General features: G+C 45.3%; 1 protein-coding gene across 4 annotated transcripts in view; it reads right to left on the reverse strand.

The window, feature by feature from the left end:
* Positions 1-11,512, reverse strand: part of fgfrl1 (fibroblast growth factor receptor like 1) — a 340,863-nt gene that overhangs the window by 45,429 nt on the left and 283,922 nt on the right. For all 4 annotated transcript variants that reach the window (XM_033034805.1, XM_033034829.1, XM_033034814.1 and 1 more), the window contains exon 4: positions 1,230-1,319. In XM_033034805.1, the coding sequence (XP_032890696.1) occupies positions 1,230-1,319 (90 nt within the window). The remainder of the gene's footprint in view (positions 1-1,229; positions 1,320-11,512) is intronic.

Below are 11,512 nucleotides of genomic sequence, written 5' to 3' on the forward strand. Positions count from 1 at the left end.
AGAGGTAGATGCTGTGATTCTTAACTAGTGGTAGAGATATCAACAAGGGGATATACATACCTGCAATATAAGGGGTCAGACATTTAAAAATAAAGTGTGTAGAAATGTATTCTCTCAGAGGACAGCATATCTCTACAATTCTCTTCCTCCCAGGGTGATGGAGAGAGAGATCCCTAGAGAGGGAACATGCGGTGTCCACGGGGACTCTGGAGGCCTTCTGTGAACGCTGGTCTCCGCAGGAGGTCGAATGCATTATTGATAAAAATGTTAATATTTTAATTTGATAAGTTTGTTTGTAAAATGCCAATATAGGCATTCTTTGATCGTGTTACTAATTTGTATTTTTGTTTTTTCTGAATAAAATAATTTTGTATAAAAAAAAAGTTATAAAAAGGGTGCTGGAGAGAAAATCATCAGATATGTTTAAGATGGAGACAGATAAATATTTAAAAGATCGAGGAATTGAGGGTTGTGGAGAACTTTAGTTGAGCTGAGTTTAAAGATGTAGCATGGAAGCAGGGCCTTCGGCCCATCGAGTCCATGCCAACCAACGGTCACCCAGACACTAGGGACAATTTACAGAAGTCAATTAACCTATAAACCTGCACGTCTTTGGAATGTGGGGGGAGACTGGAGCACCCGCAGAATACCCCTGTGGGTTCGTAGGGAGAATGTACAAACTCCACACAGACAACACCCACAGTCAGGATCGAACCTGGGTCTCTGGCGTTGGGAGGCAGCAGCTCTACCGTGCCGCCCTATGCCACAGAAGAGGAGTTGAGAGCAGCTTACTTTTTTCCTTATTTTCTTGTGAACACGACCATCAGTCAATTGTACCTCCAATTTCAGCTCCATTCCCTTGGCTGGGCTAACAGGGGTGGAAAACCCTCCTTGGTTACTTGTGCTAAAGCCGAGTATGTGACAACAACTATGTACTGTACTCCATTTCAAAACTTGGTTACCGTTGAAATTAACAAAGATGAATTGAGGTACATGTTGCACAGATGTTACTAAATATGCATGCTTCGCACGTGCAACTGACGATTAACATCCGCCTAAAGCTTCTCGGTCTCTTGTCATGCCATCTGCACAATAACAAATTGAATTTCACCTAATCAGAGCAGGCAAATGGATACATAATACATGGATCAGCTTAACTCAAATCTAATGACAGAAGGACGAAAGGCTGTGTTAGTGCTTACTCCTACAGAGTATCCAAAATTGCATACCCCATTGTTTTCCTGTGGGATCTTCGTTTCTATATTCCCCATTTGATCCTTGCGGCAGTTTCTGTCCATCCTTTCCTGTGCTTGAATCGTCTGTAAACAAATTAAACAAGGAAGCATTTACAAATGTTAGCACGTGAGGCTTCGACGTGGAAATGAAGAGAGCCAAATTTATATACAATCCCGGGGGTAACAAAAATATTTATTAGTAACTTTCCAGATTTTCTTTAATCTTCAAAGGTAAATGATTTCTGTGAGATTTCTTTTGCAGAGCAGAAGGGTGAGGATTAGAGGGGCAACATAATGAATGGAGAGAAGACAAAGTTAAGCAAAACGGTGGCGCAGCGGTAGAGCTGCTGCCTGGCAGAGACTCAGGTTCGATCCTGACTATGGGTGCTTGTCAGTACGGAGTTTCTACATTCTCCCCGTGGATCTTCTCTGACATCTTTAGTTTTCCATCCCACACCAGAGACATACAGGTTTGTAGGTTAATTTGCTTGGTATAAATGTAAATTATCCCTAGTGTGTGTAGAATGGTGTTAATCTCGGTGGGCCGAAGGGCCTGTTTCTGCGCTGTATCTCTGAACTAAACTAAACTAAATATGGTTGGATGTGACCAGATCAGACTGTACAAACTTCCCATGTTGAGAATGAGGCAAAGCATTGGGAGGGTGAAAGTGAAGAAAGCGAATGGCATGTTGGCCTTCATAACAATAGGAGTTGAGAATAGGAGCAAAGAGGTCCTTCTGCAGTTGTACAGGGCCCTAGTGAGACCACACCTGGAGTATTGTGTGCAGTTTTGGTCCCCTAATTTGAGGAAGGGCATTCTTGTTATTGAGGGAGTGCAGCGTAGGTTCACGAGGTTAATTCCTGGGATGGCGGGACTATCATATGCTGAGCGAATGGAGCTGCTTGGCTTGTATACTGGAGTTTAGAAGAATATGAGGGGATCTTATTGAAACATATAAGATTATTAAGGGTTTGGACACGCTAGAGGCAGGAAACATGTTACCGATGTTGGGGGAGTCCAGAACCAGGGGCCACTGTTTAAGAATAAGGTGTAAGCCATTTAGAACGGAGAAGAGGAAACACTTTTTCACACAGAGAGTTGTGAGTCCATGAAATTATCTGCCTCAGAGGGCAGTGGAGGCCGGTTCTCTGGATACTTTCAAGTGGCTCTAGTCAGGGGATATGGGGAGAAGGCCGGAACGAAGTACTGATTGGGGATGATCAGCCATGATCACATTGAATGGCGGTGCTGGCTCGAAGGGCTAAATGGCCTACTCGTGCACCTATTGTCTATTGTCCATTGAAAAAGGCATAAACTAAATGGAAAGAATAAAGGCTGAAGGAGATGGAAATATAAATGATTCAGGTGGTTGGTAGAAAAAGAGAAAGGCAGTTCTTTGTCACTTTAACAACCTCTACCGTCTGTAGGACAAGGACTGGTTAGACTATCTCCAAGTTTCTCTCCGTTGCTCACCATCATATCCTCACGCAGGTCCTTCATCAACATCTTACCAACCTACTGGGAGTACCATTAGCTGCTATGATAAGTATTACCCAAGATTGGTCAGTTGCAACTAGCTAAAGAGACCGTTTCATATACAGCGTAACATTGTTGTACTGTGTTTTTCAAGACCAACAGCCACAAATAAAGAAAGACCACAAAGTGCTGAGGTAACTGAACAGGTGAAGAAGGGTCCCAACCCGAAAGGTCACCCATCCATTTTCTCCAAAGACGCAGCCTGAACCACTGAGTTAAGGGCCTGTCCCACCAGCATGCGATTGCATGCGGCTAGCGCGACCAAACGTGGTGGCTTGAGGCGTACGACCTCGCGGGGCCGGTCCCACTTCCAACCGCGGAGCCGTCTGGAGTTGTGCGGAGCTGGTCCCGACATCATACTCACCAATCAGCTGGGCAGGAGGCGGGCCGACTGAATTTGGACGTCGCACGGCGTCGGGCGGTTACGTCATCACGCAACGGCACGCTGGGCGGTGACGTCATCGCGCAACGCCACGCACTAGGCGTACGCCGTCAAGACACTGCGTACGCCCGTTGGGGTGCTGCGTACGGCCTCAATGCGGCTGCGGGCCAGCAGGCCATTGCCGCAAGGAATTTTTGGACAGTGTCAGTTTTTCGGAGCCCCGCGCGATGTCGGGACCAGCCTCGCACAACTCCATACGGCTCCGGCGATCGAAGTGGGACCGGCCCAGCGAGGCCGTACGACTCAAGCAACCGCGTTAGGTCGCGCTAGACGCATGCAGTCGCATGCTGGTGGGACAGGCCCTTTAATCTGGCACTTTGTATCTACCTTAGATAACATTTTGAGTTGGAACTCTTCTTCGGACTGGGCAAAACCTCAATGCACGATCTGATACGATACAACTTTATTTATCCCAGAGGGAAATTGGTCTGTCACCAGTCAAAACATACAGTTACAAGGAATTGAAAGTGTAAACGTATGCCTGCTTTGAAGAAGATAGACACAATAAACTGCAGTAATTCAGCGGGTCAGACAGCATCTCTGGCGAGAAGGATTGGGTGACGTTTTGGGTCAAGACACGAAATGTCACCCATTCCTTCTCTCCAGAGATGCTGCCTGTCCTGCTGAGTTACTACATCTTTTTGTGTCTATCTTTGGTTTTAATCAGCATCTGCAGTTCCTTCCTACACATATCTTCTTTGAAGAAGTTCCCCTCTCTCCGGAGGGAGTTCTCTGAGACCCCCACTCACTGCTCCCTCCCAGTGATTCTTGCTGCTCATGTTCTCCAGAGATGCTGCCCGACCCACTGAGTTATTCCAGCTCTGTGTGTCTTCTTTTTGTCGTAAATCAGCATCTGCATTTCTTCATTTCTACGCCACAAATAAAGGTTGTGCTTACGTGGAACTCCAATATCTGGCAGAGTGAACATGTTGAATTGAAAAGCAGTGCTAGACTAGTGTGGACGAACCCCACACGGACTGCCCCCACAACAGTTCTGGAATGTTCCTCACCCTACCTCCCCAATGGCTGTCAGTCTAGCCAACAATGCCCAAATCTTAAAATAAGAAATGAAAAAAAAGATTATGTTCTCATGATAGCAGTAATAAATGGCTGTGGTGAATATGGTGGGACAGATTCTAAAAATAAGACATAGGAGCGTTGGTCCTTCTTGGCTGACATTAATGTGTTTGGTCCACGACAGTTCATTACCAATAGTAACACCAAAGAACTTGAAGGTCTCAACCATTTCCACATCTGCACCATTGATTCTAATTGGGGCACGTACTCCCTATTGATGGTTTGTGAGGTCATAATTTGTCCTGTTATATTAACGGACTATTTATAATTATCTATTCATGTACTTTCACTAGTTTTGGAGTAAAACCTATTACTGTAAATTATTAATAGCATAGAAACATAGAAAATAGGTGCAGGAGTAGGCCATTCGGCCCTTCGAGCCTGCACCACCATTCAATATGATCATGGCTGATCATCCAACTCAGTATCCTGTACCTGCCTTCTCTCCATACCCCCTGATCCCTTTAGCCACAAGGGCCACATCTAACTCCCTCTTAAATAGAGCCAATGAACTGGCCTCAACTACCTTCTGTGGCAGAGAGTTCCACAGATTCACCACTCTCGGTGTGAAAAATGTTTTTCTCATCTCGGTCCTAAAAGATTTCCCCCTTATCCTTATAACATTCAGTAAGTACAGTGAAATTATTACTGTAAACATTATTCAAGTAGAAATTATTACTGGTAACTAATATTATAATTATGCAATTGCTGAATAATTACTGAGTTACTTGGAATCGAAAGTAAAGGAATATCAAATTTTATTAAATTGCATTTTGCAATCAGCTAAGGTTCAACTAAAATCTAAAGGCCTCCTTTCCATGAGTAAATTATCAGTTTATTTTTGAATTCTACATCATTTCCTTGTTTTAATTGTGCTGCACTAAATGCTCTTACTGAGGCTTTGATTTTAAATGGAGTCAAATCTCTGCGATTGTGCAGTCTATGTAAAATTATTTCTTCTCATTTTTTATGCATGGGGGCAGCCCTGGTGGCACAGCGGCATAGACCTGGGTTTGATCCCGACTACAGCTGCTGTCTGTACTGAGTTTGTACGTTCTCCCCGTGACCACGTGGGTTTTTGCTGTTTTCTCCCACACCCCAAAGACGTACAAATATATAGATTAATTGGCATGGTACAGGTGTAAATTGTCCCTAGTGTGTGCAGGATAATGTTATTGTGCGGGGATCGTTTTTCTGTGCAGACTCGGTGGGCCGAAGGGCCTGTCTCCACACTGTATCTCTAAACTCTAAACTAAAAACTAAATATTGCCCTCTGCTGCACCTGGAGTATTGTGTGCAATTTTGGTCTCCTAATTTGAGGATGAAAATGATTGCTATTGAGGGAATGCAGCATCGGTTCACATAGAAACATACAAAATGCTAAAGGATTGGTCAGGGTAGATGCAGGCAAAATGGTCCTGATGTTGGGGGAGTCCAGAACCAGCTGTCGCAGTTTAAGAATAAGGGGTAGGCCATTTAGGACTGAGATGAGGAAAAACTTTTTCACCCAGAGAATTGTAATTCTGTGGAATTCTCTGCCACAGAAGGCAGTGGAGGCCAATTCACTGGATGTTTTCAAGAGAGTTAGATTTAGCTCTTAGAACTAAAGGAATCAAGGGATATGGGGGAAAAGCAGGAACGGGGGACTGATTGGGGATGATCAGCCATGATCATTGAATGGTGGTGCTGGCTCAAAGGGCCGAATGACCTACTCCTGCACCTATTTTTCTGTTTCCATGATTCTATGTTTCTACTGAAGACATGCATTTGCCTAGTTTTCTGTGGCGGCCAGCAATAATAGTTGCAATTAGAAGAAGGATATCAAGGCCCATTATATAGCTGTCCATCACGTAATCCCTTTCCACTGCAAGCAAAGACACACTTAATCAAACCAACAACCTTCCACTCAAGCAGTTATACTCCCATTACATAAGAAATCAAGTTGAGGGCTTTTATGCTGTTTCAGCTAGGCTGTGAGCAACAATTTTCATTCCTTCACGTATCACAAAGTTATCATTATATTGTCACACCAAAGTCATTGCATAGTTTAGCAATGGTGAGTTTAGCAAGAGTTATGTGGTACTCTTGTATCCCCTATTGAAAATAATTGGTTGAGCTTAAGGGGTGTTAAGAGATGATTATTTGATCCATTGAGTCCAGACTTGTTTTTCAGTGATGCATTATAATAGTAAGATTAAACGAGAACTTACCAGTTTGAAGTTTGATCTGTATTTTATGAGGAGTTACGATGAGGGATTACGTGAAGAACCCGCTCAGCACGCATGCGCGGCATACTTCAAAGCAGCGGTGTGGAATCACAGATAGACACAGTTATTGAAGTAAACATAGTAAAGACAAGGAGACATCAGTTTATCAGTTTGACCCATATTATTGAGGCTGGGAGCGGAGGGCACGTAATCCCTCATCGTAACTCCTCATAAAATACAGATCAAACTTCAAACTGGTAAGTTCTCGTTTAATCTTACTATTTTACTTCGGAGTCACGCGAGTGACTACGTGAAGACTTCAAAGCTCTGTGATTTCAAACCGTGTAACAGGTATTACTTCACGCACTGCTGAAGTCCTTGATGGAGGAAGTGTGTTATTGTAATCAACCAATGAATCTGTTTGTAGAAAAACACAATGGTATTTTTTAACAATAACAACAAAGAAATTAAAATTGCTCTCCTGGGCTTAAATTAAATATTTGCAGTCTGTAAAAAAAATCTCTGCAAATAAAACAAGTTTTGACAACGGCTTATTATAAAATTTCTGAACGGTCTTTTCCCCCACCATCCTGCTGTAGCCAGGATGTGGTCTATAGGCACGTCCATTCTTTTAGCCGTCAACGTGGATGCTGCCCTGGTGGAGTGAGATTTGTACATGTTAGTGTTTATCCCAGCAGCTTTTAGCACCTGCTTGAGCCATCTCGAAATGGTTTGGCTCATCACCCGACCATAAGGTTTTTTATGACTGACCCACAAGGCTTTTCATCTCCCTCGAATATTTTTGGATGTGTCTATGTAGGATAGTAGGTGGGTCATGGCACATAACCATGGTTCTGGCGGGTAAGCCCGGAATTCCACGACTGGATTAGGTGTTCCTGGTCTGCTCTGTTTGATCATTCCCTGGATAACGACAGAGATCTGGTCCGGAGCTGTGAGCATGCTGTCCAGTCGCAATAGGTGTAGTGACTGGACCCTCTGTGCAGATACAAGTGCCATCAACATGAGTGTTTTGAGCATAGATTGTTCCAGGTTAAGGGGTCTGGCTGCTGGCCATCCCCTGAGGTATGTCAGGACCCCACTGACATCCCATGTATGGGTGTACCTTGGTCTAGGGGTTAGAGTTGTAAATACCCTTCATTAGTTTGACCACCAGCGGGTGGGACCCCATGGCCTGTTGTCCTGGAGCTGGTTTTAAATAGACAGACAGGGCACTTCTAGCTGTGTTGATGGCTCTGTAGCTGAGTCCTTCATTGTGGTGAAGGTTCGCCAGGAATTCCAGTACATTGGTAACTGTAGCGGTTGAGTAGGAGGTCCCTGTATCCAAGCAGTACTTCTCCCATTTTTTGATGCTGGACAAGTGCTGTTTTTTTAGTGGATGTTCAGAGGGATGCTGACATGGTGTCGACGGTTTGTTCTGATAATCCCAGTCCCAGAAGTGGTTTGTGCAGAATCTGTAACCCAAGAGTTTGATTTTTTGATGGCACGGGTGGCTTGTGCCCGACACTGGGTGTTAATAACTCTGGGTCACTGGGGAATACCATCGGAGTTTCAACAACCATGTCATGGAGTATCGGGAACCATGGCTGCGTAGGCCAGTTGGGTACTATCAAAATACCTGAAGCAGAGTCCATTTGTATTGTGCGTAGTCCCCGACTGATGAGGCAGAAGGGAGGGAATGCATAGAAGAAGAATTTCCCCAATCCAGCGCGAACGCATCTACCGCTGCTGCCTCAGGGTCTGGTTCCCAAGCGACATACATAGGTACCTGGTGATTTAGCCTTGATGCAAATAAATCGATATCTGGCGTGCCATATTGCTTGATAACTTTTCCAAAAATATTTTGGGGGTTTTAACATCCATTCGATGTTGTCATTAAATTTACGTGACCTGGTGTCTGCCACTGTATTTAGCTTACCTGGCAGGTAAGTTGCTGATAGCCAAATATGTCTTTCGACACACCATTGCCAAATTGTGTTGACCAACTTGTCGCATGATACCGATTTTATGCCGTCCATATGGTTAATGTAGGCCACCACCGTAGTATTATCTATTTGTAACCGAACATGCAAGTGATGCATATTTGTGCATATGCTTTAAACCATAAAAGTCACCCATCTCTAGATAATTAATGCCCAGTGTAAGTGGTAATGATGACTCTGGGTTAGTCCATCTATTACCTGTGCTGGATATAGAGTTAGTTGCTCCCCAGCCTTGAGCACTGGCATCTGTTTGGATAACTAACATAGGGTTAGTGATGATAATAGGGCTGTAAACTATGCCAAACGTTTTTTGCCCACCATTGTAGTTCTGATATTGCTTCAGTGGGTAACTTCATGACATGATCATAATGACCTGTATGTCGTATTTGGTGCAAAGGTCCGAATTATGTAGCCGGAAATGCTGCTACCATTTTCCCAATTACTCTGTTACTTGTCGAGTAGTTGGTAGTTCGTTGACCATTAAATTGTTGCATGATTGTGCCAATTCAACTATTTTGTCTCTTGGCAATGTTACAGTCACGTAGACTGAATTAATTGTGAAGCCCAAGTAGTCCATGATTGTGGATGGCTTCAAGTTAGATTTAACTGGATGTAAGACAATCCCAGGGTTTCGAATAACTGTTTGGTAGCTGATACAGCTAACATAGTCAATTCCATGGTCTTGCCTACCATTTAAGATATCATCAAGATATGCCATGACAATATGTTTTTGTCTTCTGAATATTGCCAGAGCTGGTTTTAGTATCTTGGTGAACAATCTTGGGCTGATGTGAACCCATTGGGTAACGGTTTAAACTGCTATAGCTGCCCCATCCAGGTAAATTTCAGGTATCTGCGATGATCCTTGTGAATGGTACTAAATAGTAAACATCTTTAAGATCAAAGGTACACAAAAAAGCTGTAGAAGCTCAGCGGGTGCAGCAGCATCTGTGGAGCGAAGGAAATAGGCAACGTTTCGGGCCGAAACCCTTCTTCAGACTGATCGGGGGTGGGGGGGGGGGGGGGCGGGGACAAGAAAGGAAAAAGGAGGAGGAGCCCGAAGGCTGGGGGATGGGAGGAGACAGCAGGGGGACTGAGGAAGGGGAGGAGATAGCAAGGACTAACAAAATTGGGAGAATTCGATGTTCATGCCCCCAGGATGCAGACTCCCCAAGCGGAATATGAGGTGCTGTTCCTCCAATTTCCGGTGCTGCTCGCTGTGGCCATGGAGGAGACCCAGGACAGAGAGGTCGGAGACGGAGTGGGAGGGGGAGTTGAAGTGCTGAGCCACCGGGAGGTCAGCTTGGTTATTACGGACCGAACGGAGGTGTTCGGCGAAACGATCGCCCAACCTCCGCTTGGTCTCACCGATATAGATCTGCTGACATCTAGAGCAGCGGATGCAATAGATGAGGTTGGAGGAGATGCAGGTAAACCTCTGCCGCACCTGGAACGACTGCTTGGGTCCTTGAACGGAGTCGAGGGGGGAGGTAAAGGGACAAGTGTTGCATCTCTTGCGGTTGCAAGGAAAAGTGCCCGGGGAGGGGGTGGTACGAGAGGGAAGGGAAGAATTGACAAGGGAGTTATGGAGGGAGCGGTCTTTGCGGAAGGCAGATATGGGGGGAGATGGGAAGATGTGGCGAGTGTTGGGGTCACGTTGGAGGTGGCGAAACTGACGGAGGATTACTTTTTGTATGTGACGGCTGGTGGGGTGAAAGGTGAGGACTAGGGGGACTCTGCCCTTGTTGCGAGTGGGGGGATGGGGAGAGAGAGCAGTGTTGCGGGGCCTGGTGCGAGCCTCATCTATGGTGGAGGAGGGGAACCCCCGTTCCCTGAATAACGAGGACATTTCAGACATTTCATGATCTTTAAGATCAATGCTTGCCATGAAGTATCCTTTGGAATTTAGTTGTTTGGCAGTAACAACCGTTTCCATTTTGAAATGTATGTACTTAACAAACATATTTAGTGAAGTTAAGTCAATGATGATGCGACATCCACCATCTTTTTTGGGTTTAGTGAATATATTTGATACGAATTGCAAATGTTCAGGTTTTCCCATGATACCCTTTGTAATTAGTCTCACTAGTTCAGCTTGTCCCTCTCGTTTCTTTAACGGAGAGGGGAAAATACCCTCTGGGGTGAATTTTGACCTGGTGGCAATTTTTCTAGTATGAATTGTATTTGTATCCACTAATGCCATTGAGTATATACTGATCACTCGTGATAGACTCCCGTGCTTCTTTAAACAGGTGTAATCTCCCCCCTGTTAGTATTACTCTATACGCTGGTAGGAACCAGACCCACCTACCTCCATGGTTATGGGTATTCTTCTGTTTCCTGCCGGTCCAACGAGTGTTGCACGTCGTCTGACGTGGCGGTGACGTTGGGGGGTGGCACATTTTCCATGGGATCCGCTCTGGGCCCTGGTCTAAAGAAGACTTTCGGTGATAGAATGCGGACCCTGAGCTTTTATCAGTCCCATATGGTAGACGTCGACTGATGGACGCGATGGGGTGCTGCTGCTTAGGAATTATTGTTTTTGGTTTGCTCGTCCCGGGCCTGCCCTCATGAGACTGAAAGTTTTTTAAAGCCTCTTCCATATCCTTCATATGCTTTGTGAGGTTTTTGCCAAAGAGCAGTGGGTCTGGCCCAGTGGCTGGGGTATGCACAACCCCGCAAATGTAGGATTTTTATGGCAGGTTTTATGATTTGTTTACGAAGGTTGTGGTCATCTCCGTATTTGTCCACGGAACGAGGAAACGATGTGACGGCTGACGTCAGGCTTTTAACGGCCTCCTGCACGTGGGGTTGCCATGTAGCGGTCCACCACACCTAGCAGCTCTTCCTGTTCCTGCACGCCTTGCATACTCCCGAGATCTTCAGCCATCGTCCCCTGTTCTTGACCAGCCCAGTCCTGGTCACCAAAGCTACCCTCTGGTAAGGAGGAAGCAATGGACATTGCACAAGACACTGTGGAGGGAGTGCCTGAACCCCCCCTTGCGAGAGCGCCC

This window comes from Amblyraja radiata, chromosome 1, assembly GCF_010909765.2.
Source record: "Amblyraja radiata isolate CabotCenter1 chromosome 1, sAmbRad1.1.pri, whole genome shotgun sequence".
NCBI classification, from domain to species: Eukaryota; Metazoa; Chordata; class Chondrichthyes; order Rajiformes; family Rajidae; genus Amblyraja; species Amblyraja radiata.